The sequence below is a fragment of the Melitaea cinxia genome, chromosome 4 (genome assembly GCF_905220565.1).
Source record: "Melitaea cinxia chromosome 4, ilMelCinx1.1, whole genome shotgun sequence".
In the NCBI taxonomy this organism is placed as follows: domain Eukaryota; kingdom Metazoa; phylum Arthropoda; class Insecta; order Lepidoptera; family Nymphalidae; genus Melitaea; species Melitaea cinxia.
The window spans coordinates 1,847,887-1,875,650 of NC_059397.1; the positions used below are offsets into that span (position 1 = coordinate 1,847,887).

Below are 27,764 nucleotides of genomic sequence, written 5' to 3' on the forward strand. Positions count from 1 at the left end.
GCTTGGAATTTCTCTCAAAGATAGGATTAGAAATGAGACTATCCGCAAGAGAACGAAAGTAGCCGACATAGCCTACAGAATTAGCAAGTTGAAGTGGCTGGTCATCTGTGTCGCAGGACCGATGGCCGTTGGAGCAGACGGGTCCTGGAGACCGCGTCTTGGCAAATACAGTGTGGACGTCCTCCGGCTCGTTGGACCGACAATCTGCGTAAAATTGCCAGTGTGTAGGCTGGATGAGGATAGCGAAAAAACGGAATGTCTGGCGCGAACTTAGGGAGGCCTATGTCCAGCAGTGGACTGCAATAGGCTGAACTGACTGACTGAGTGATAAATAATAATACATATAAAAAAATCAGTATTGTCAATCATTTTTCATTTCATTTTAAATTTCGTCATTAACTCTAAAATACCACCGTGCTTGCTCTCTCATTGAACGCAGTTGCAAATTGTGATAATAAGGTCAATGATAACTAATCGTGCGTGATCATCAAAATCAAATGTGTGTATAAAATGTCTGCCTAATTATAAACATGGCATGGAGGTGACTAAAAATTCAGGATAATATTTAAGCTAATTTTTAAAAAGAAACATCCCAAATAAATTTATTTATCCAAATTTTATATAAAAAAAAATACTTTATTCTAGTACGAAAAAGTAAACTTTTAAATCACTATTTTACAAATTAAAATTAAAGTTGTTTTAACGAATTATTATTATAATATATAAAATTCTCGTGTCGCGGTGTTTGTAGTTAAACTCCTCCGTAACGGCTTGACCGATTCTCATGAAATTTTGTGTGCATATTTGATAGGTTTGAGAATTGAACGACATCTATTTTTCATACCCCTAAGTTACAAGGAGGGTTGGGGGGGGGATTAAGGGGCTTTATAACATATGGCAAAACAACGTTTGCGGGGTCAGCTAGTAATGATATATTATATAATGTTGTTAAAGTTAAGCTACCGCTGATTTGAAATGTAAATTCTACAGAAAGGGGCTATTTATGGAACACTAGAAATACATTATTAATTACTCAAAGATTAATAGCATAGTAGATAGTAATATTAGTAACATATTATGTTGCAGGTACAATTGAGCTTATGGATAATTATAATACACGTGCCTAACTATAAACATATCTTCCAGATAACCCAATACACAGAATATTAAGTTACACTTCTAAAACTGTTAAGCGCAGTTAGATTACGTAGTATATATGACAAATATAAGAAATATTAAAGTACCTACACAGGTAAAATCATATATTATATAGTTACTATTGACTTTACAGCAGTGGTATAGTAAAAAATTGTAAAAAAAGCAATTTCGAACATAATTTAAAGAGAAATTTATCTATTCATAGCCTAGTCGTGATGTTATCGGCGCCGACTTCCGACCGACGAGACACGTGCGACTTGTCACGAGCAGCGATCACGACGCGATGTCGTCCGCTCGACCGTTCTGTCATTATTTATACGATGCATTAGTCACGGTGCGAGAGGGTTAACTTGAATTGAAATTGAGATTATTGACACACTTTTAAGAGGAGAAATTTTATATAGCCTATTTTTTTTATAATATTTAAATTTTTTATAAACGTTATTTTATTTATTAGCAAACTCAGTAAATATGGTTAGGAATATAATTTAAATTTTGCAGATCCATGTATGTATATTGTGATTGTTTTTTTTTTCAGCGTAAGTTAATAAGTAAATGAAGTGTCCAAAATTAAATCGAACTTTTATTTTATTTAAATAGGCGTTTTTAAACGGTTGATTTGGTAACATAACCGAAATTGCAACTGGAATCAAAATGGCAAACTTGGAACATGTACATTATTTATAAAAACTTAGATGTTTTAAATTCTAATAGAATTCGCACAAGATTTATTTGTTATGAAAACACTACCGTCCGTCGCAAACGACTGTCACAATAACTACAAAACAAAAATAACAGAGCGTAATAGCACCGGAGGGCTTCCCGGAAAGTTTTATTTGCAAATAAAATATATACATGTATTTTTACAGATCAATGACCTGACCTAATTTTTTTATGCAACAGCACAAATTAATTACAGATTAAAAAAGCGCGCATTATTACCTTTAGTTAATAAATCGCCTAGACGTTCATCAATGAACAGTTTAAGATATTTGTACGATTTTATTTTTTGTTACCCACACATTAGGAAATTCTAAACATTTTTTTAATATCATTCGCTTAGACCGAATAGAAAATCATCATATCAAAAATTTCGATCTAGCGGATACATCGTTCCATAGCTTAATTGGCTAGAGCACCGACACGGTCAGTCGGAGACGCAGGTTCGATCCCCGCTGGAACGGTCGGTTTTTGATATGATATTAAAAATGTTTAGTCTAAGATATATTACATATGATGATTTAATAACAGACTATTGTATATAATCATGTAGTGTTAGTGAAGCCGACCGATCGCGGGATAACCATCTAACCGCCGGCTTTGAAACATACAGGACTAAGACGGGCAGCAGCGTCTTGGGTGCGACAAAGCGACGTGGTGACTATGGGCAACACACATGAGTTAACGCATTTTTGGCGCGAACTTGTGGAGGCCTATGTCCAGCAGTGGACTGCAATAGGCTGGAATGATGATGATAATGATGATGATTTAGTGTTTAATTTTATTTTTATTCAGTTGAAAATCAATATAACAATGTCTAATTTTAACGCTGCCTCACTACGCATCGAGTAAAAACTATTTTTAAAATTCACATGTACCTACATATTTTTTGTAAATATTTTATTACTTATAATTACCATAAAACTGAATTCATATGTATACCTTTATCTAAAATTTGATTTGAATTTAACCTAAATTACAATTTGTTCTTACATCTACACGAAATAAAATGTGAACATCGTCAACGCAGTCGAAATTAATTAAACACGCATTATTAGGGACAACTCAAAATGATTAACCAGCTTTCGATTTAAAAAAAGAACTCTTAAAATCGATCATCATTACAGCCTATACAGTCCACTGCTGGACATAGGCCTCCACAAGTTTACGCCAAAAATAACGTGAACTCATGTGTTTTGCCCATAGTCACCACGCTGGGCAGGCGGGTTGGTGACCGCAGTACTGGCTTTGTCGCACCGAAGACGCTGCTGCCGTCTTCGGCCTGTGTATTTCAAAGCCAGCAGTTGGATGGTTATCCTGCCACCGGTCGGCTTTTTAAGTTCCAAGGTGGTAGCGGAGCTGTGTTATCCCTTAGTCGCCTCTTACGACACCCACGGGAAGAGAGGGGTTGGCTATATTCTTTAGTACCTTAAAATCGATACACCCAGTAAATTGTCATGATATATAACACACAAGAAATACAGTCGAATTAAGTACCATTTCCTTGTCAATCAATTAATAATTAATTTTGAATCAAGAAACAATTCGTTAAAACAAATTCCTGCATCAACAAATCGATTCAATTGCTTCGACAACAATATAATGGTCATGAAAATATGTTATTTCTTCAAAAATATCATCAAAACTCTTTCAAATCAAACTCCATGCCGAGGTGTTAGATTCTCACAGCAATTAACACACGGCAATACCGGTTACCATGGCAACGGGTACACATCGCTAAACAACCTAATTGGCCGATATCAGTGAACGAGTGATCGGTGAATGAGACGAATTATTGAAACGTTCTGTTTTTAAATTTTGATTGCGTCTAAGGCGAACTGAATCGTAATTTGGAATTAATTAATTTGGCGTTGTTTTTGAAGTAAAACTTTTTTACGCACGCTTGACGCTTGGAGGGTAAGCTGGTGAATGCGTGACGAGAAAGTTACGAAAAATGTGATCGTGTAAGACGAACGGAGCAAGAGAGAGAGGTACGAATACACGTTATCTTTCTCTCTTTCTCTCATGTTTCGTATATCTAAGACTCAATGCAGGCCTGTTGTGGACAAAAACAACAAAAAACATCATAATGTAAAAAAAATATGTCTTTGATGCCTTTACTGTCGAATAACTTTTGAGCATAGGACTAGATAATACTCGTAATAGTAGCGGTCAGGCAATATACAAATTTTAAAAAAAATTATAATTTCTTCTTTGTTTCAGGCATGCTGAGATCTACCTTCGACCGACCAGATCACGAACGTAAGTAGTCATTATTAACTAAATTGTATTAAAGTCTATCCGCGCTTTTGATCGCGTAGTTTACATGATTTTGGTTATCTCGATTTCTTACTTTAAATATAGAATACTAGCGACCTCTGTCCATAAATAATCACCAACATATCATACACTAAAACCTTTTTCGAAACACGCTGCATCTTATGCTATAAGTAATATTCCGATCGATTTAGTATTTTCGTAGTATAATCCTACAAAAAAACCGGTTCTCTATTTATTAGTACAGTTATATAGATATAAAGAATTTTTCAAATCAGTCGAGCTACTAAAATATTTTGAGTTTATGTACCGGCTTATCAACTTATTACACATATCAAAATACCTACGCCCTCTGTTACTAATATTTGATGAGGTAGGTAGGTCTGAATAAACATATTAAACTAACATGTAAAATTTATATTTAAATCACTTATTTAACGTATTATTAAAATAATAATTAATAGGGAATGAAAACGATTTATTTATTATTTGATTTATTTTTTTAATTGACTGTACGAAATAGAAACGAAAAATGTAAGAGGAAAATTAAACACATAAATAGTATTGTGGGATATTTTCTATGGCCAGTGTTTAGTTAAATATTTATCATAGGCTTCGAGTTCTGCGGCTCTATTGTCCTCTCACTTACCAGTTTCTCCTGCTTTTATGAAATTTCCTTTTTGTATATATTTTTGCAAAGTAATAAACAGGGAAGGCAAGATTCTCGAAATACATTAATTTGTTAAAAACATTTAAACAAACAAATAAACATTGAACTTCTGGCAAAGTATCAACTGTCTGTAGGTACATATTAAAATCTCTTACAAAAATGTATGCCTTAGCATTCACTAAAATTACATAATTTATCATTTTGAGTTATAATTAAATTTGAATAATTAAGAGTAATTCCCCTTTTATAACTACCTAACATTGAATGATATTGTGACCAAAATTTCGTAATCAAACCAACACTAGACATAGCTCCAAGCAGACAATGCATTATGACTAATACGCGCATCCATTAGTTTAAAACAAGTTGCATACGTGTTACCCGCGTCTGTTCAATCGAATATTATATTCAATATCTAGGAAATCAATTTCGGTATGTCCTCAAAACTTCCCGTCTCAGTTTAGCGTACTCGTATAGCACGCCGAAACTTCGTCCTTAACTGTGTATTTCGCATTAAGCTGGCCATAATTTAGCCACCGCTAACATTGTCAATATCAATTTCAAATGCACGTAACAAAATTATTGCAAATAAAAAGTGCTTTTAATTTAAAATAATACATAAAAATTTAATTTAAGAGACTGATGCCATAAACTCAATTTACTGTGGTTATATTTTATTACGAAATATACAGGGATAAATTAATTTCGTTACCAAATTGTGGATTTATTCATTTGGTTTCCTGGCTTTCAACAACATCGCGTAGAATGTCATTGTCACTTAGAATTATATTGACACTAAGGAGAATCATGAGAATCATATCGGTGCAATCAATAACTCAAAAACCTCAGATTCAAAAACTTAGAATGTTAAATATAAAAGTTCATCGTCTCGTAACATCAAAACACTATTGATATACGGAAAAAAATTATAAAACTAAAGAATTTGTTTGTTTACTTGAACGCGCTAATCTTAGTGCTATTTTAAAAATTCTTTCAGTGTTAAATAGCCCGTTTACCGATAAAGTCTATAGGCTACTTTTTTTTTCAAATTAACACGTGTGAAACCGCGAGGTACAACTAGTGTATGATAAGATGACAGCGGGAGGCCGCTGGATTCAGAGGACGCATGACTGGAAGAAACGGTGAACATTATTATGTCCAGCAGTGGACTGTTAAGGCTGATGGATGGATGTTTATGATGAAATATTTCGTTTGTTTCAAAATGTTAAAAAAAAAAAAACATTTATTTCTATAATCTCTGGTACAATTCATCACCGAGTCTTCCCAGTAAGTAGTCAGAGACACTTGTATTGGAAATGACTCGCTACGCGAAAAGTAAATAGTAATCAAAATGTTAATTCTTCCTTATATCAATAAAGTTTTATAAGCACTGAATATGTCACTTAGTAGTTCAACAGTTTTTTTACTACACGTACAGAATTATACAAAATATTTGTTGTTGAGACTCGCGTCATATTACATAGTTTAACGTTTTAACGTTAGAACGTCTGACACCTTAGTTCTCCCGTGAGCGTGGTTGCTGTAAAATATTCGAAACGCCGGTCATCTAAAAAACTTAATCACCATAACAGCCTATACAGTCCATTGCTGGACATAGGCCTCCACAAGTTTACGCCAAAAATAACGTGAACCCATGTGTTTTGCCCATAGTCACCACGCTGGGCAGGCGGGTTGGTGATCGCAGTACTGGCTTTGTCGCACCGAAGACGCTGCTGCCCGTCTTCGGCCTTTGTATTTCAAAGCCAGCAGTTAGATGGTTATCCCGCCACCGGTCGGCTTTTTAAGTTCCAAGGTGGTAGCGGCACTGTGTTATCCCTTAATCGCCTCTTACGGCACCCACGGGAAGAGATGGAGTGGCTATATTCTTTACTACCGTAGCCACACAGTACCCGTAGCCACACAGTACGTGTAAAAACTTAATAAACCCCGATAAAATCCGAAAGAGCTATTTAATTATACCTACATAGTTTATTTTGAAATGGAAATGTTAAAATATTTGTAATTTATAAATAAGTGCTTACAAATTAATTAATATCTGACAATCGGTCTGAAAAGTTGAATTACCTAAATCTAGTGCTGTTGAATATTCAACTGTTATGTTATTTTAATTCTCTGTGCCCACGTCTTGATATATTTGAATGTTAAATTGTATTAACATTTGAAATGTTTAAATTAACATAGAGTTTACAATTCAGCTTCAAATTTTATTAGGCCTAAGGCATATTGCAAATTCGTTTAAAAAACATTTAATAGGCTATATAAAAGTTTAAAATAGGCTATATATTATTATGCAAAATTTATGAATTTTTGATTGATTATTGAATTTAGGCTGCTAATCCGTAAAATAAATAAACCAGCGACTATTTTATCGAAAATATTGGACCGATAATGTAAGTATAGAGTACTAAAATATGTAAGTATAAAGGACTAAAAAAATGTTTTTAAAAATCTTTGCTGTATTCTTGCTCTTTCAATACGGTAATCACCTAACTGCCCCGTTTACCCTTAGATTATTTTCTACATACCTTCAGCATGATGTATTTTAAGTTTTATTAGAATTAATATCAAATTAATTATTTCTAAATTCCTTATAAAGACGATATTGTTAGCAGTGCATGCATTTTAAACATATTTACAAGGCTTCGTCCTTAGATAATGTTTCATAGTGTACACTTACAAACTCTGAAGAGAATATGTAACTTTCTTAGACATAATAAAATGTTGCTATTATTTAAAACTAGCATCCATTACAGCTTCGCATGAGCGCAGTTTATTAATACAGATAATAAGAAGCTAACTAAGAAATAAATTTGAATGTGGAACTCTGACAGTATTATAAAAATTAAAAATTTGACCTCAAAACTAGCAAATAGTAACTCATATTTGTACTAATATTCCCATATAACAAAAAAAAGTTGAAAAACAAAAAAATATTACTTGAAAAAGTTTGATCTCAACTACTTAAGTTTTTTTTCACCGCTCTGGTGTAGTGGAACGTGTAGTTACCTAAAACACCGACAATTTGCGGGTTCGATTCCCGCTCGGGATGGATATTCGTATTTGTACAAATATTTCTTTCCAGTTTGGATGTCTGTTGTTAGTTGTTAGTCTCCTCACCGAGCCTCGGAGAGCACGCTAAGCCGTCGGTCTCGGTTGTTATCATAAATACCTGATTTCTCCTACACGGAGAAAGAGAACTATGCCCAACAGTGGGATGTTACAGGCTGAATTCTAATGCTTGAATGCGAATGTTACCATTTTGAGTACAAAAAATACCCAAACACTCAGTAGACTGAATACAGTAACCGACCGTAAATCCGCGCTAGCTGAGTATCAAGATGTCGTGTTTATGTTCATTTTCAGAGATGAAGGAAACATGCTTATCAAAAGAGAAATACTGGAACGTTTCCTAGGCCACGGTAAATCAAAATGGCGTTTCAACCCAAGCAATTTCCCATATACAGGCTGACATTACCTGACTCTATCCAGTACTTTTAATCGTTGTGCATTTGATTAAGAAGGCCTTCGATCATGCTAACTTAAGCCCCTTATGGCGATAATTGTATTTCTTGATTTATTTTAATTTTCTTGATTGGTTTTTAATTAAGTACATAAATGTATTTAGGAATTTTAGTATTTTAGAAAATAACAAGTACCGTAAAATAAAATAAATCAAACAAAATAATAATAATAACAATAATTAAAACTATTAAGTGAAACAAAAAAAACATGTGCCTTTATTTTATTTTTGTCGACAGTGTAAAATTAGATAAATAATTTAAAAAAAAAATTACTAGTAGTATTTTAGTTTTACAAACGTCATATTATACAGGCGTGACTGATATTACATCACTTCCGTTATATATTTTTCTTACGGTTTTAGTATCGCATTTTTTTCAGTTCGGTCGCCCAGCCAAATGTCAAGCCTGCCGTAAGGAACTTCGTTCTAAAAAGCGTGACTTACGAAGCTCCAAACCTTACCTTATATAAGATAAAAATTCTTTACCCAGTCGTAACACCTTAAAGGTTGTTTAAGGTCAGTTCAGTTTAATACAAATAGCTCATCATTACCAATTTACGCACGATCCTCGAACACAAATCCTTTATTAAAACAGTTAATTAATAAACCAAAGGCTCTTTTCAAAAATTCGATGAAGCAAAGTATTTTTAATTACGCTGACTCGTAATAAAACATCGATGTTTCATTTAGGATGTTTCAACGGCCTCCCCGTCTCGCTGTTCCTTAAGAATTTCACCCGATTCCCCTCCAATAATAGTATCCTTTATTACGATGAAATGATTAATAGTTACGCCATTATGTTCTTGAATATTTACGTCGCTCCTTCTCAATCTATGTACCCCGGAACTTGATAAAGCCACCCTGTGTTATTGAAATAGTAGCTATACTGAGCAAACAACATTCAATTCCTTAGCTAAAAGGAAATTGTTAGGGGGTGAAAAGTTTTTAGTTATATGTATTCTATTGCATGTACAATAACATAATACACAAAAATGATATCCAATGCATTTGTGGAAATTTCCATGCAACTGTTGGACACTTTGTATTCTACAAACGTTGTTATTAACTTATCATGTAAGTGATTATATGCTTTAATGAAAAATAAATACTCTTTAAAACCAATAATTTTTTCATTTTGCTCAAAATATTATTTTTATCTGTACTATATCATGTAACTTTTTTTACACTCAAAGCGTTAAAATTTTGAGTCTTCGGGTTGTTGAACTATTGAGAACAAGTGACCTACGTCATATTTGCTTAGGCTTACTGAACCATATTCGAAATGCTCTGATAACGGTAGTAGCTGACGGTTAAAACAGTAACAATTATGTCTAATAATATCATCATTGATATACGACGCGAACATTAAATGATTTAATAATATGTCTTAAAATTATACGTTAGTGACTTTGAAGTGAAATAATAAGAATTATTCTTAGATTATTATGTAGAATTCAGAACAACGTTATTAGTATCCTGTATGTTAAAATAATATTTGAATAAGCTAGCATAAGATTGACGAACTGACTGACTGAACTGACAAAAGGTGAATGATTCAATCCTCTTTTTAATCGGATGTTTGGATTTATATATAATAATAATAAATTATATTAAGGATGCCTCTGCTGTTATACTAGGAAAACCTATGTTACGGCATGCAGCGTCAATCAATATATTTGTGGTTTGAGGGTTTATTTATATTCTCACTCCAACTCGGAATTAGGTAATTATTGTAGAAATGTCAAATTTGTGTGCAAATCTCGTGATATACAAAACACAGTAACTTTAAAATTTTAATTATCTTGAACACAATAAAAAAGACCTAACAAAAGTCCAAGTACGGACTTGCAAAGCTTGTTAAACGGAATCGGTAACATAATAACTCGCATTTGTTTATACCATTAAGGAATCCCAAGCGCCCGTATCTCGACGGTGCACAATATCTGTATAAAATTCTTACATAAAAAATGTTTAAACGTTAAAAAATGAAAAAACACGCTTAGCACAAACGACTACCTGAATCACTTTTCTGTTTAACGAAGGGCAATGTCGTTATGAGAGAAAGGCTCGATTTAACGGAAGAACTTCGTAAAGCGCAACGTTGCTAAAGCAGATATAATCCTAATCCACTAATCTATTCTAAAACCACAAGAAAAATAATTATATGTATGGTCCGTACAAATATTTGTCAACCTATAATCAAGGATGACTGCACTAACGTATCATATTATTTTTTATTTACCCAAACAAGTATCTGTATTAATGTAACAGTAAATGCTAAATAAATAATAAATTATCTACACAATTCGTTCGAACCTTATATCAAACTATACCTTCTTAGTTAAATCAGAGATAGAAAAATATATACAGACTAACTATTAATAAAACTACCATATTTCTGGATTAATGTTTACCAATATCATGAAATTAATATGATTTGGTCTACATGCCCTGTCAAGTTAAAAAATCTGAGGAGATATAACACATTTGCCATAACACTTCACTCAATTTCATAAGCATTAAAATTTAAGACAGGTATACCTATGATTGACGCCTAAATTTAAGAAAAAAAACTATAGGCGGTATTACAACATGTTGCTGTCAGCATACGATGAGCCTTATCAATGTAACGATCTCGCATTATTTCACGAGATGAGACCTGAAGTGAATTTGCATTATTTTTTATCGCATCTCAGACACTCGATGTTCAGAAATTTCACTTCGAAAATCATAACAATGACCGACGAAATTTCTAACCGTTGGTTACGGATTGTTCCTATAAAATTATATTTTTAACGGTTGTCTTTTATAGGCGATGCTGAAACATCGTTTTATTTGTCACTGTCGTTGGCAATTATTTTTTTATAAAAAATCTACATTAAAATGAAAAGAAATTCTTGTTTTTATTTGATTTTAAAATATCCTTATATAAAGTTCCCTATTTTTGAAAATTTCTAGATAATTTCAAAAATATCCTTTTTTATATAAGACAATTTGTTTATGCATAACGATAAATCGTTGCATAGCCATAAATAACACAATATGACATTTAAAAACTGTACAATGGTCGACGTTCAACAATCTGATAAAAACCAAAAAAATATTAATAGTACAACTCAGTCTAGCTATAACGTAAGCAAAAGTCAACAAAACTTACTACAAATCTCATATAAACTTTAAGCAAGTAAACTATATTTTCCCCGTGTTTTTCTTCGTATTATTCACACACGCGAGTGGAATACGTGTATAGAGTCTAGACGCGCAGCAGTCACAATAGGATCTGTTCCCGACGGGTTTGAAAGCGAAGAAACAGTACCGTTGCAAACTGGAAATATTAATGAAACAAAGATATTTATAGAGATAAGATAGAATGGAAAATTGTAAATTAGATACGAGGGTAATCTGATAATTACTTAGCCTACAAAGGTAAAACAAACAATTTTGAAAACTAGTGATTTATATCTCAACATCGTCTTCTTTTAGTTCTATGCACTTAACCCATAAATGCTTCAATGTTTTTAACCCATCAGAAATATACTTTTTTAGAGGTCTGCAAAACATACCGCATTGGCGGCAATAACTTCCTCATTCGACTCAAACAACTTTTTCAAGTTTGAAAACAAAAAGAAGTCGCATGGGAGTCAAACCTGGAGAATTCGGGGGATGAGGCAACAGTTCGAAACCTAATTCGACCAATTTGGTCGGTGAGCAAGTGTGAGCCGGCGCATTTTTCGTCAAATGGTGCCGTTTTTTTTTTTCTAAAATATTATATCGAATCGGTCCAATAATTCGGCATATTAGAACCCTTTTACCGTTTTGCCCTTCTCATAGTTGTCGATGTAGATCACACTGTGATGTGAACATCTTTCCGGGCGATAGGACAGTCTTAGCCTCTCGGGGCACGTGAGCCGCGTAAAGTCCGCTGTCCTGATTGTTTCTTGACCTCTGGTATGTACCAGTGAGCGGACGCGGCACACAGCTTTCTCATGCCCTTTATTTCATGCCACAAAATAACCCACGTGGTTTTCGAGATGCCTACTGTCTCAGTTATCTGACAAACCTTCAATCATCGGTCTAACAGTACGATATTGTTGATTTTTGTCGTGCTATCTTCCGTTATACCCGTTTTCGAGGCACCTAGGCATTATAAATCGAAATGCGACCACGTTGTAACTCGTTAAACCAATTTTCGCATCAACTGTCGCCATCGAAGGAAAAGAATCGACATATACAGCATCCAAACGCTTTTTGATTTTGCGGCGCGATATCCCTTCCATATTTTTCTAAAATCCGTGGACACGCCCGATTTTACAGGTGGTTAAAACAAAACTACAAGCTAACCGTTGCCGTCTATCAGATTATACATGACAGTATATATTTGTTGCGATAGTAGCGCCATCGGGCGGTGAGGCTATGTTGCTCTGTACTTATCGGACCGCATTCGTGTAATACATTCTATATTATAAGAGATTAAAAATTTCGTCATAAAACAATACTCAATTAATCCTAAGCTATTAAGTTGTTGCTGCGCTCTAAAGCGTTTTTTAACTGTTTAACTAAGTTTAAAACTTAATATGTTAAAATTATGTTGAGTTTTAAAATTAGAATGCACTAATTATCACAATAAAATGTTAATACTGTCAATAAATGATTCATATATGAATGTTATAAGATATTTATAATAACGTACCAATTTTTAAAACAAATATCAAAAATCATATTTTACTTGCTTATTGCATAAAATTGTCTAGTATTGTATAGTTTTTCTTATTAGTTAATAACATATATTTTGTATATCATTTTAAGTGAACTTGTAATATTTTTACTAGAAATAACCTATAAATATATATAACACCGAACATGTCATATAGATCATTTGTCACGAGCTTCAACCCGTTATCATTACTACAAGTAAATCAAATTTTAGAAGAATGTACAGTAATAGAGATACATTAATAACATACTAATTAATATTTGACATTCGTTTTCATTTAATATTCTAATTTTAGTTTGAATCTAATTTCGTTTGAAAAGGTTTTCACAACTGACCAAACGTGAAAAGAGAACGTATTTAGTTTTACTCACATTGACATGTATGTACAATACATCCTTTATATCTGGTGTGTTTCATTATCACGAATCACAAATGACGTTTCATTGATAGAAACATTCTCAAAATCAGATTTGACAAACTATGGAGATTTAATCTGTTACGCAATATTCTTAATTGTATTATGATTTTAAAATTATACTATACTAGCGACCCGCCCCGACTTCACACGGTTGTAAAAACCATCAGTGTTCCTCTACTATATTATGCATGTATTATACATATAAACATTCCTCTGGAATCACTCTATTTACTAAAGAAAACCGCATCAAAATCCGATGCGTAGTTTTAAATATCTAAGCATACAGACAGCGGGAAGCGTCTTTGTTTTATAATATGTATATACTATGCAAACGTAGGAAAGTTCCTTTAATGAAAAGCGTGAATCCCATTTCCGTTTGGAATTATTTATACAAATTTTTGGTTTTGGTCTGGATGTTTGTGCTTATTGTGCATTTATACTAATTACGATTATTTTTAATATTCTGTTACTGAGACTTCCAAATTAACTCATCGACCAACATACATTAATCTAACAGAGAAAGTAACTCACGATTGTTCACAGACTCCCAAGAGGTGATGTTTGAAAGCGGATATTAATATTAAGAGGGTGTCTATATATAGACGATAATTAACATACAGCATCCATACAATGCATTTGAGATTATGGTACACTATTTGCAAGACACACACCTGACACCAAACTGAGGTAGGGCACAGCAGGAATTTCCTGCTCAAAATATGGAGCAGCCCGACTGGGGTAGTAACCTCGACCTTACAGAAGACCACAGCTAAATAATACTGTTTTCAAGCAGTATTGTGTTCCTGTTGGTGAGTAAGGTGACCAGAGCTCCTGGGGGGATTGGGTATAGGGTCGGCAACGCGCTTGCGATGCTTCTGGTGTTGCAGGCGTCTATAAGCTACGGCAATCTCTTACCATCAGGTGAGCCGTAGAATCCCAGAGAAATCGAGCGGAACCCTCGAAAATCGCAGTGCCGACTAGTGCGTTTGTTTATTTTTTTTTTTGTCTACTTACGTTGTATTACTTGTCGATGTAATTAAAGTCGGTTTTTTTTTTCGTTTGCGAGCAAACAATTATATTATTTGATCTTAAAATATAAATCGATAAACAAACGAGTTTTCATTCTAATTGAACTACAGAACAAAAACTACAAGCTTTTCACAACTAAAACCAATTCGTCAAACGAAACACCAGCATCGTAAATACTCCCCAAACAAGAATCAAACTAGTTAAATAGTTTTCTTTTATATTCAATATTGAATTTTTAATACGTTAATATAGTAATTTTATCACGTATAAAGGCTACCCAAGCGCTACCATCCTCTGCCAGCTCCCTACGAATTTTTCGCACCAAGATATTATTATGGGCGCCTAAGGAGCCGTTTTTGCACGCCCCCTTATAATTTGCGGGTGTCGGGCTTTGGTAGCCTCTGTGGGGAATATTATCTGTATCGATACGGTTATGGCTGCAAAAATTACGCCATAAAGTCGAATGCAGTACGCCAGACGATCTTACTGCCTTACGATTCATATTACGTACTGTATACTGTACTCTACGGTAGTTTTACCTGCATTTTATTGCTTACATTCTTGAAGATATTATACAATTGCTTTGAAAGTTTATTATTTACGGTATAAAATTAGATCATATATATTGTTTGAACACATGTACCTAATACTATTAAACGAGCAATTCTTGTGTATATATATATATATATATAATCTGAATCTCGGAAACGGCTCCAACGATTTTCATGAAATTTAATATGCAGGGGATTTCGGGGGTGATAAATCGATATAGCTAGGATTCATTTTTAGAAAATGTCATCTTATCCCTGTTTTTAGGCAATGAAAAAATGGCTACAATATCGTTGGAATACGAAGGTAAATTTCAACAAATAATATTGTAATAGCTCAAGTGGGAAATCGGCCGAGAAGACCACGGTTCAAATCCCTACGTCTCCAGATCGATTATTTTTTTCCTTTTTTTTCTAATTGCACTCATGATTTTAATGTATATAACCAATTCATAGTTTTTATTATTATGTCGGTAAAATCGTAAAATATTATTTATATTTCATAAATATGTAATTCGTATTTAAATATGATTTCCAAAAAACAACGATTTACTAAAAAATACCGAGCTAAGCTCGGTCACACGGGTACTCCATTATTACAAAATAATGTACTGAGAATTGCAATATTTAACTGGACAACGGGAAATATCCTGCAAAAAATCTTGAGCAGCCCGACTGGGGAAGTTATTCGACCTTACAAAAGATCATAGCTTAATAATACTGTCTTCGATTAGTATCGCTTAGCTATAATATATTACACTGTGTAATAACTAAAGAGAGTAAATTTTTAGTCTGTTTTTTTTTTTAAATAATATTGTTGAAGGTACAAGTCGCGATATAAATTTTATGATAAACATTTATTCAAAGTAATTATAACCAACTGTTATGTGTTGGACTGATACAAGTTATTTGTAGCGGTTACATATGTATTTGTACTGTGTGGCTACGGCACCAAAGAATATAGCCATCCCCTCTCTTCCCGTGGGTGTCGTAATAGGCGACTAAAGGATAACAAGGTTTCACTACTACCTTGGAACTTAAGAAGCCGACCGATGCGGGATAACCATCTAACCGCTGGCTTTGAAACACACAGGCTGAAGACGGGCAGCAGCGTCTTAGGTGCGACAAGGCCAGCCCTGCGGTCACCAACCCGCCTGCCCAGTGTGGTGACTGGGCAACACACATGAGTTCACGCATTTTTGGCGCGAACTTGTGGAAGCCTATGTCCAGCAGTGGCCTGCAATAAGCTGGAATGATGATGATGATGATGACATATGTATTTAAAAAATCCTATAACATATCTACCAGACTATATAGAGACTAATATTATATAAAATAAGAAACTTTTTAAGAATTTTTATTTTCGTTATTTTGTACCGCAGGTAAAATGAAACTTGACGACTACACCCTTAATTAATGTTATTAATAAATAAATTCCAGGTGAAATCTTGTTAAAATTATAATCCAATATTTACGTGAATAATTTTCAGCTAAAAATATTTCTTGTAATTAAATGTCGCTCTAGGTCACTTGGCAATCCGGTTCCTCATTAATTAATAATTATTAATTGTATAATATTTCCTTCATTATTGGAGATATCGTTGAGATAACATATTATCTATACATATAATAAAATGGTAGGAAAGTCAAAACTGTACATTGAATATATTTTTTAAAGAATACTTGGACTGTGATCTACAATTGAAGCCAAGAATATAGTTTTTAGAATTTTTGTCTATCTGTTTGTCTGTATGTATGTCCGGAAAAAATTAAAAAAGTGCTGCATGGATTTACTTCAAATTTGGCACGAATATTATTAAGAAGTCACGTCAACATATAGGCTATTGTTATTATGTTAATAACCATGCTATAAGCTAGCTTCACACTATAAATAAAGATATTCTGTATTATATTTAAGCTGAGATTTAATCAAAAAAACTATTACAATATTGGTTATGTACATTGAATATATATATATATATATATATATATACGCTTCATCCTGTAACATCTCACTGCTGGGCATAGGCCTCTTTCCCCATGTACAAGAAGAATCAGAGCTTATTCCACCACGCTGCTTCAATGCGGGTTGGCGGATATATTCCTTACTATGAGTAACGATTGCTATATACGGTGTACATGACAACAACCGGGACCGACCGCTTAACGTGCTCTCCGAGGCGTTGTTTGGAGACCCATAAAGACTGCACAAACACCCAGACCACGGCAAACATCTGTATAGCCAAAACAAATGTTTGTCATGTGCGGGGATCGAACCCGCAACCGCCAGCGTAACAGGTAAAATCCATGGCAGTAACCGTTGCGCCAACGCAGCGTCATTAAATATATATACATATATTATATACATTAAATATATATACGTATTTCAATACTTAAAATTAACTTTATCAGAGTCGAACGTCAAAGTTGGAAGAGTCGTAATAGAATAGAAAAAAAAGTCATTTGTAAATCTGATTCGTCTATCCGAACTTCATTGCTGGGCTAATTTCGTGAATGAAAAAGTTACCGACAAATTCTCGAACTCGCTAAGACCAAACGTAAATACGGACTCGCTAAATTATTCACTCGTTTCCGTAAAAAAATCTAAACTTCACTGTATCGGAAATTCCAGAGTTTTCAGTTTATCTTGCGACTGTTGGTAACGTTCTGAAGTTCAATGAAATAATATTCAATTTCAATTCAATTTCCTTTATAAATATGTATTATAAAAAAATCTATTGGGCTGCTGAATCTTTGATAGTCACGTGATATTTTTTTTTATGTGTCTCAGCTCGTCTTGTGATTATATACAAGCAAATAAACCAACAAATTTACTATTTAATAAGGATTATCAATTTAAAAGCATAATAATTATATTCACAAAATTTTAACGACTTCCTTCATTAAAAATTAAAATACATTACCAAATAGTTAAAATGTAATTAAAGTAAAATAGGAATATCCATTAAATTTTATTTAATTGACACAATCGAAGAGTACGATAGTGTCGTCAGTTATTGAATTTAAAAATTAATTTCATATTATTCAAATTATTATTATTATTAAATTACGAATTACGAATGAGATATTTTGAAGTTACTGTTTTAGATAGAACTTTTTTTCATTTAAATCGTGTAAATTGAGGTATTTTACTAATTTGTGACTGTAAAATTAAAAATATCTATTGACATATAATCATGATATCAGTCATGTCCGCGTGGAGTGGAAGAATTTATGAATGAATCTAAGAAGAATGCTTGCAGCATTTAACACACCATATCATCTGAATGCCAGCCATGTCCAATTATATTATTTCTTTTAATTTTTATTGTACACCTACACACTACTTTCTTGCACATATCCAGGGTGGCTAAAAAAAAGCTTAATAAGCTGACCGATGGCGGGATAACCATCCAACTGCTGGCTTTGAAGTACACAGGCAGAAGACGGGCAGCAGCGTCTTCGGTGCGACAAAGCCAGCCGTGCAGTCACCAACCCGCCTGCCCAGCGTGGTGACACGCCTTTTTTGGCGCGAACTTGTGGAGGCCTGTGTCCGGCAACGGACTGCGATAGGCTGAAGTGATGATGATGGTGATCATTCCAATAATTTCTTCTTCTTCTGAATTCTTACTGAAACTAAAAGTTCTCATTGAGATGTCAATATAAACGTGACTAAAAACTACACCAGGAAGCTTTCGATTGATTACTCTTTAGTTTCATAATTTTTAAGAATATACTTGCTTATAGTTAGTAAGGTTTGTCTAATGGAATGTTTAATATCCATAGTTTTCATGAGGAAAGATACCTAATTGACATGAAAAAAGCAACAATAAACTCTAGTAACATTCAGAATACCTAAAAGTAAGCGAGGAAGTAATAAAATCTAACTAGAAGTAGTTTGACTCCGGGCTGACATTACTCCTACATAGTTGTGTTCTTGGTATGGCTTTTAAACGTTTTCGCAAATTAAAAAAGTAAATTGGTATTTACAGCTCTTGATGTCCATATACTTTGTAAATATATAAACAATTTTAAGAGTTTTCGGCTTTTTAAGTTCCAAGGTGGTAGTGAAACTGTGTTAACCCTTAGTCGCCTCTTACGACACCCACGGGAAGAGAGGGTTTGGCTATATTCTTTAATGCCGTAACCACACAGCATTATTGGAATCAATTAGACATAAAACAGTACCTTGAGTTTACATATTTTGAAAGCAATGACGTCATTGTGTTATCACGTTATATCAGTAAATCAATTGTCTATTAATAATCCATAATTTTTTATCAGATTTATAGATATAAGATCTACTAATTTAGTGTTTAAAGTTACTGGAAACAACAATAGTAAAGAACCTACGAGATTTTTGTTGTAAATTTTATGGTATTTTATTTACAACCAGTCGAGAAGACTAGACAACAATTAGTTCCGGAATTTTTAAGATCTGAGCAAGAATACCGGAAATTACTAACGTCTTTCATTATTTACCTCTTCTCACTATTAATATTTATAAATTCTTCAATACAAACTTCGTTTACCATGCAATAAAATTAATACAATTATTTTCTTATTAAAGTATTTAGTATTAGATTATAAAAACTATTTTGTTTCGTCATTTAAAAGGGCACACATAACTCTTTAACTATTTAAATATATTGAATATGAAGCTACCGCCGATTCGGTATGTAGATCCTATGTGAAAAAATCGTAGAAAAAACTAAAATAAAACGTTATTTTTAATTTAACCTTTATTTTATTTCCCTTAACAATGCTTTATTAATTCGTTAAATCAACAACCTGATTGGTCTGACGTTTCTTTTTTTAAAATAAAATAAAAATGTATCTATACTTACATAAAACAAAAAAGAAGTTAATTGTATCAACTAAAAGGCGGAAACTTTACTCGAACTGTTCTCTTTAATAAACTCGCTCCGTTTAACCGTTTCAATTAACTAGGTGAGCTTGTAAAACTCTTTTGTTACTCTATGTATTTAAAAAATAATTTATCGCACTATATTTTCTTTATAATGAACTAGACGCGATCTCGGCGCTATATTTCGATACTCTTACATAACACTCTAATAAATAATTGATTGTATGGAATAACAATTAATTTCAAATTATGAAACTATTTTTTTTTTAATATATGTGTGTTAAAAAAATATACAAAGTAAAAATGTGTTAATTTTTGCTAATATAATTTCATCACATCAGCCTATCACAGTCCACTACTGGACATAGGCCTCCACAAGTTCGAGCCAAAAATGGCGTGAACTCATAGGCTATTTACATATGTGGGTATAATTTTTGGTCTGTAACAACTAAAGAAAATGGTAATCCTATTAATATAATAAATGTGAAAGATGGAATGGATGCGTGTTACTCTTTTATGGTGAATTATTATATATCATGCATACGCTATCGAGTTTTTTTTTCTTGTAAAATGCCCACAATATCGAGTAAAGCCGCTAGGAGGAGCTAATTTAAATAAAAATAAGGACGAAAACCCCTTTTATTTAAACTATGTTAATAATTTGTTAAAACAATTTGTCAGTTTTAATTAAAATTCGAAAATTTCTGACAACTATTTGTACAATTAAGGACCTTAATCAAATATTTCGATTTCAAGTCGCAACTAACAATATTATAATAAATGTTTGAATCTTTAATGCCTCGGTCGTAATATTTTGATTTATGGTATTTGAAAATTGATTTGATTGATTATTTACAAAATGTCAACGTCATTAAACGTAAACAGTTCACACTGGGGTAATACACAAGTAGTGTCGGTTTTTTATCGGATACACTTCAGAGTGTGCGCAGGAACTCCATAACCTGATTCCCCCCACCCCTTCCATCATCGTACAACCAGACGCTCTGCGTTACGCCACCCTTATATGGTTGACATTCCCCTTATACGCACAAGCGATTCGCTAGTACATTCTTGATCCGTACAGCCAAAGAATGGAACTCTCTACCAGCGTCTGTGTTTCCAGAAAACTATAACCTGGGGATCTTTAAGTCACGAGTGAATAGGTTACTTCTAGGTAAGCGTGCTCCATCTTAGACCGCATTTTCACTTATCACCAGGTGAAATAGTGGTCAAACGCAAGCCTATCATTATATTAAAAAAAAATACGAGTATAACTGAAGTACTCTTTTATAAGGCCTAAGGTGACCAGAGGTCCTATGGCGGGGGGGGGGTGTAGCAGCTGTCTATGCAACGGTGATCGCTTACTATCATGTAAACCGTACGCTTGTTTGCCGACATAGTTATTTATGTTTAAAAAAATGACTAATGCTATTGTTACAAAAAATACGCAAACTGAGTTACAAAAAAATAAACTTGTTGAAATACACTTTTTAAAACCAATAGCGATTTCCATTACAACAAGTTCAATTGACGTCTAGGCAATAAAACACGCCACAGCTGTCGTCATATCTGAGAACATCTCATGTCGAACTAAACGACTAACGAGACGACTTCAACTCCTTTCAATATCTGCCTCTCGACTACCGCATTGTCCGCTGTGAGATCCAAGCTATTGTGCAAACAAATTACGATTAAAATGACCATGGCACGATAAGTGAACATATTTTTGAATGTTAATAGTTTAAATCCTGAGCAATCTTTAAAAAAAAAAACTTAACTGTGGGTAGTTTTGAAAAAAAAAAACTTTTATAAATCGTGTTTTTTATTAGAAATAATCTTTGGAGTTATTGATTTATTTATTAGCATATAAATGTCATAGAAGTTGTGCAATATTTTTCTTTGCTTAGGTCATATTTCTTTTAATCAGTCGACTAAAAGAACGATATGTTTTGATATTTCGTCCATACGACAAAATTCAGTTCCATAATGTTACTATAGAGGAATAGGTATCACAAAAACTTCACGGAATCCGCGTCTCGTATCTCTATGATGTCAAATAACAAAGATCAGTCCAGATTTTCCATTTCACTGAAACGCGAGGCATTCCAAATAGGGATGAAAGCGTTCATTTACTCTCTATATTTCGTTTCCCAATCAATGTCCACGGGAACAAATAGTTTGTCCGCGAACTTTTTTCCCTTTTGCATTCTTCCGACAACTTACAATACTCTTTGTTCTACACTCGAATCGATAGGTTTGGAAGGAAAATATATCATATATTTTTCTATCGACTTATCTGAAGTCGTCTTTCAATAGAATTTTCATCAAAGAATTTGATATTTGCCTAGCTTCATGTGAACAAACTAGAGGCAATCAATAAAACCGGGTTTAGTTTTGCGTAAATAAAACATTGAACTAGACTTAACTGAGGTAGGGCACAGTAGAAAATTTCCTGCTCAATATCTTCGACCTTATCATCTTATCACAGCTAAATAGTACTGCTGCAGTGTTGTGTTCCTGTTGGTGAGTAAGGTGACCAGAGCTCCTGGGGGACATTGGGAATAGAGTCGTCAATCCGCTTGCGATGCTTCTGGTGTTGCAGTCTGCAACTTGCAGACGCTTATAATCTGCGGTAATCGCTCCATCAGGTGAGCTGCACGCTTGTTTGCCGACCTAGTAGTATAAAAATAAAAATAAACCCGATAGAAATCCAAAATCATATCAAAATCTTATGCCTAAACTACTGCGTCTATTTGACTGATTTGTTGCATACAACTTAAAAATGAAATTAAGTATATAATTATCTTTTATTTGAAAAAAATATTTTATTTGACTATTTTATTATGAATTGTAGTAATAATTATAAATTAAGGCCTAATTTTTATACTTATATATCGATTTCATTTCTCGATCAGTATTTGCGCTCGATCTACCGATATGTATGTCCCACCTCTACTCTCTGATAGCCATCACATCGGCACCCTCACTAGCCGCTAAGAAATTTTCCTAATGAGCTCCGATAAACGATCTCGAATACGAAACTTTAATAATTCGATCTCAATAAGAGACAATTGTTATTCAACTTTTGCGAAACGAAAATTTTAATACTGATTGGAATTATTCCACGGTTTAAACTTGTTTTGGAACAAAACAAAACTTTACGAATTAGACGTTGTTAGGTCGATATCTGCTGTGTGGTTTCGGCACTAAAGAATTTAGCCACCCCATCTCTTCCCGTGGGTGTCGTAAGAGGCGACTAAGGGATAGCACAGTTCCACTACCACCTTGGAACTTAAAAGGCCGACCGATGGCGGGATAGCCATCCAACTGCTGGCTTTTTAAATGCACAGACCGAGGACGGGCAGCAGCGTCTTCGGTGCGACAAAGTCAGCCCTGCGGTCACCAACCCGCCTGCCCAGCGTGGTGACTATGGGCAAAAACCCCCATGAGTTCGAACCTAAAAATAAGGCCCTCAGTTCCCGGCAGCCCCACTATTCCCGGCTACGGCAGCGGCCGTGGTAACGGTGGGGTAGAGGGTGCTAAGAATCACCGGGGTACGGGAGGCTGCCATAGAAAAATATTCCTGGCTACGTATAATGGACGCACGCTACGGTTGGACCATCACCTCACCGAACTTGAGGTAGAACTTAGTCACATTAAGTGGAGCATACTGGGGTTGTCTGAAGTCCGAAGAGAGGGAGAGGACACGATGATCCTGGACTCCGGGCACTTGTTCTACTTCCGTGAAGGTGATGGGCTTTCCCAAGGTGGCGTCGGTTTTCTGGTTCACAAGACTCTCACTAACAACGTTGTGGAAGTCAGTAGTGTGTCGACCCGGGTAGCGTACCTTGTACTTAAGCTCACCGACAGGTACTCCCTGAAAGTGATACAGGTATATGCGCCGACCTCGGCACACTCTGACGATGAAGTCGAAGCCTTGTATGAAGATATCACAAGGGCCATACATGGCACTACTTCGACCTTCTACAGCGTTGTTATGGGAGACTTCAACGCTAAAGTGGGAGTACAAGGCCGCGACGGATCGAGCATCGGACCACACGGATTGGGGCACAGGAATCACAGGGGGCAGACGCTTGTCAACTTCCTCGAATCGGAGGGGCTCTTCTTGATGAACTCATTTTTTGAGAAGAAGCCCCAAAGGAGGTGGACATGGCAAAGCCCCGATACTGTGACGAGGAACGAGATAGATTTCATCATAGCGGATAAAAGGCATATATTCAGAGATGTCTCAGTGGTTAACAGGTTTAACACCGGCAGCGACCACCGGCTAGTACGGGGCACTCTGAATATATGTCTCCGAAAGGAGCGGACCCGCTTGATGAAATCTACTCTCCGACCTACGCTGCCCCAAATACTATGTGGCTCCGAGCAGTTTCAGTTGGAACTCCAAAACCGATTCGATTCGCTGGAAACTACTAGCGACGTGGACGAGATAACCGACAACGTGGTGAAGACGGTGTGTACACTGGGTCGCAGGCACTTTCCACCAACAAAGCCAACGAAGCAGTCCAAACTTTCTCCCGAAGCCTTGGATCTGATGCGGCAGAGGCGCGAGTTGCCGGCTGCTTCGCCAGAACAGAGGGCTCTTTCCAAGAGGGTACGGAAAATTATTCGCCGAGACCTCCGCTGCTCAAATACGAGAGAGGTTGCTACTCTGATTGAGCAGAATAGGGGGTCCAAAGTTTTCCAAAGACCATTGGGGAGAAGCCTTCTTGCGAAGCTTAAAACAGCAGATGGCAGAACCGTCTGCTCTCGCCCTCAGGTCCGAGAAGAGGTTGAGAATTTTTATGGACAGCTGTACTCGTCGAGCGCACGCAAGCCTGCGACTTGGGACACCGAAGATCCACGGGCACCATTGTTGCGCCATTATTCGGAGTGTATCCCGGACTTCGAAGAGGATGAGATTGGTGCAGCGCTCGGGCAGCTTAAAAACGGAAGGGCCCCGGGGGATGACGGAGTTACCACTGAACTCCTTAAAGCCGCAGGGCGACCTGTCCTGAAAGCCTTGGCAAGACTATTTAACGCCGTCATCCACCGAGGTACCACGCCGGAGGCGTGGTCCAGGAGTGTGGTGGTGCTGTTCTTTAAGAGAGGCGATAAGTCTCTGTTAAAGAATTACAGACCGATCTCACTTCTGAGCCACGTCTATAAGCTGTTTTCGAGGGTTGTTACGAATCGTCTCGCCAGAAGACTCGACGAATTCCAACCACCAGAGCAGGCTGGGTTTCGAAATGGCTACAGCACCGTGGACCACATCCATACTGTTCGGCAGATTATCCAAAAGACGGAAGAATATAATCAACCGCTGTGTATGGCATTTGTGGACTACGAGAAAGCCTTCGACTCCGTCGAGACCTGGGCTGTCCTGGACTCTCTGCAGAGATGTCATATCGACTGGCGATATATCGAGGTACTAAAATCTATGTACGACGCGGCGACGATGACCGTTCATGTCAATGACCAAAGAACAAGACCTATTTCCCTCCGGCGCGGGGTAAGACAGGGGGATGTAATATCACCGAAACTGTTTACCACTGCGCTAGAGGATGTTTTTAAGACCTTGGATTGGGGGGAACGGGGCATCAACGTCAACGGTGAATTCATCTCTCACCTTCGTTTCGCCGACGATATTGTCATCTTTGCGGAGACGCTGGATGAGTTAGGCCAAATGCTGGCCGGCCTAAACGAGTCCTCCCGACGTGTCGGTCTCTGTATGAACTTGGATAAGACGAAAGTTATGTTTAACAACCAAGTCATACCGATACCGGTATCGGTCGATGGTACCCTTCTCGAAGTTGTTCAGGATTATATTTACCTAGGCCATACTATCCAACTAGGCCGCAACAACTTCGAGAAGGAGGCCGATAGGAGGATTCGGTTGGGCTGGGCGGCGTTTGGCAGGCTCCGTCGAGTCTTCACTTCGAAGATTCCGCAATGCTTGAAGACAAAAGTTTTCGAGCAATGCGTCCTGCCTGTGTTAACATACGGAGCCGAGACGTGGACACTGACCAAGGGACTGGTCCACAAGTTTAAAGTCGCTCAACGTGCAATGGAACGGGCCATGCTTGGGGTCTCTCTCAAAGACAGGATTAGAAATGAGACTATCCGCGGGAGAACGAAAGTAACCGACATAGCCCACAGAATTAGCAAGTTGAAGTGGCAGTGGGCTGGTCATCTGTGTCGCAGGACCGATGGCCGTTGGAGTAGACGGGTCCTAGAGTGGAGACCGCGTCTTGGCAAACGCAGTGTGGGACGTCCTCCGGCCCGTTGGACCGACGATCTACGTAAGATTGCCGGTGTAGGCTGGATGAGGATTGCGGAAGACCGGGATGTGTGGCGCGAACTTGGGGAGGCCTATGTCCAGCAGTGGACTGCGATAGGCTGAAGTGAGGTCGATATCAGTTGGAGCGGATACTAATATCTAAATATCGAATCTTTCGTCTGTTAATACTGTTTGTTCGGATTTAGTTTTTAAGTCCTTGTGATTGTAATTAGTCTGATACAGATAAGTTTAACAAACCAATGTAAATTGTCTTTTGTTGCTAGAAATGTAATATGGTTTAATTTTAGTTCATCAAAACTAAATAGATGGCGCTGTTTCCTAAATTACAAAATGCTTTAACTGTATAATTATTAATGTTTTAAAGAATGTTATTAGTTATATTTTATACATTATACTTGTTTTGTCTTATCGTTTATCTTTGAAATATTCTTTAATAGTTCCTCGGAATTAATGTATTACGAGAGTGAATTATTTGTATTTTAAATAACTTTTATCATAGATTATTATCGATAATTGATTGATAGTAGAAGAAAAATTGTCGCTTTATTAGGAATTGTTGTTTTTATATAAGTTTTATATTTCGATTTCTGAAATATGATTTCATACTAATGGCCGTTCAATATTAATGCTTAATTGTTGTAGATACAGAAAGAAATCCCAAATTTAATAGTGAATAAAATAGTGTATTTCACAGAAAATTATTAAAAAGTGTTTTTTAATTATCAAATAACTATACAACACGAATTTTTCGTAATAATTTTCTGATATGATATTTAATCACTTTTCTTTTAACTAAGCAAAATCGTGTCCACTCTACTAGCTGACTCAATAATTGAGTAAAAGATTAATATTGATTTGATATAAAGAATAATGTATTCGGTTCCTTTATCTACTAATAGATGGTGTTGTGTCGTCTGGTTAAATCGCCCTGTCAAGATTATTTCACAGATGTACTGAAGAGATTTCTGTATGTATTTCTAATGAGCTAAAATAATAAAAAATATACGAATTTAAATATTTGGGATTAAATACGAATTTGAATATACGATTTAAGTAAACGCGTGTGAGTGTTTCATTTTCAACAATAATAATTAATCCTTATGAACTATGTAATCTATTATTCTATTGTGCAATATTGCAATATTGTTTATTAATACGTATTTTTATCCGCGACTTCATAAATATGAAACTTACTGCGTTAGAATTTGAGTAAAGATAAATAAAGTAATAATTCTGCTCATTGACGATTTATCAAAATAAAACTTAACAAGAATTAAAGCTAGATTTGTCTGATCAAAATGTTTTGACATCTATTACTACTACTATTACAAAGACCGTACAATTATTCATTTGACCTTTATAATGTATCTCGTGTACAGACATTGCCTATTTATAATTATAATATATGTATAGGTTGTATGTTTCTCCTTTGCCTGAAATTAACTAGTAATCTGTATCAACTGTCAATAATCCTAATGTAGACATAATTGGCGACAAATGTTTGTCCTTTAGACGTAA

At 35.3% G+C, this 27,764-nt stretch overlaps 1 protein-coding gene across 1 annotated transcript in view; it reads left to right on the top strand.

Annotated features, from left to right (window-relative positions):
• The window catches only part of LOC123670007 (teneurin-m), a 305,041-nt gene that overhangs the window by 227,566 nt on the left and 49,711 nt on the right, over window positions 1-27,764 (top strand). The window contains exon 4 of the mRNA XM_045603502.1: window positions 4,102-4,140. Coding sequence (XP_045459458.1) covers window positions 4,102-4,140 — 39 coding nt within the window. The remainder of the gene's footprint in view (window positions 1-4,101; window positions 4,141-27,764) is intronic.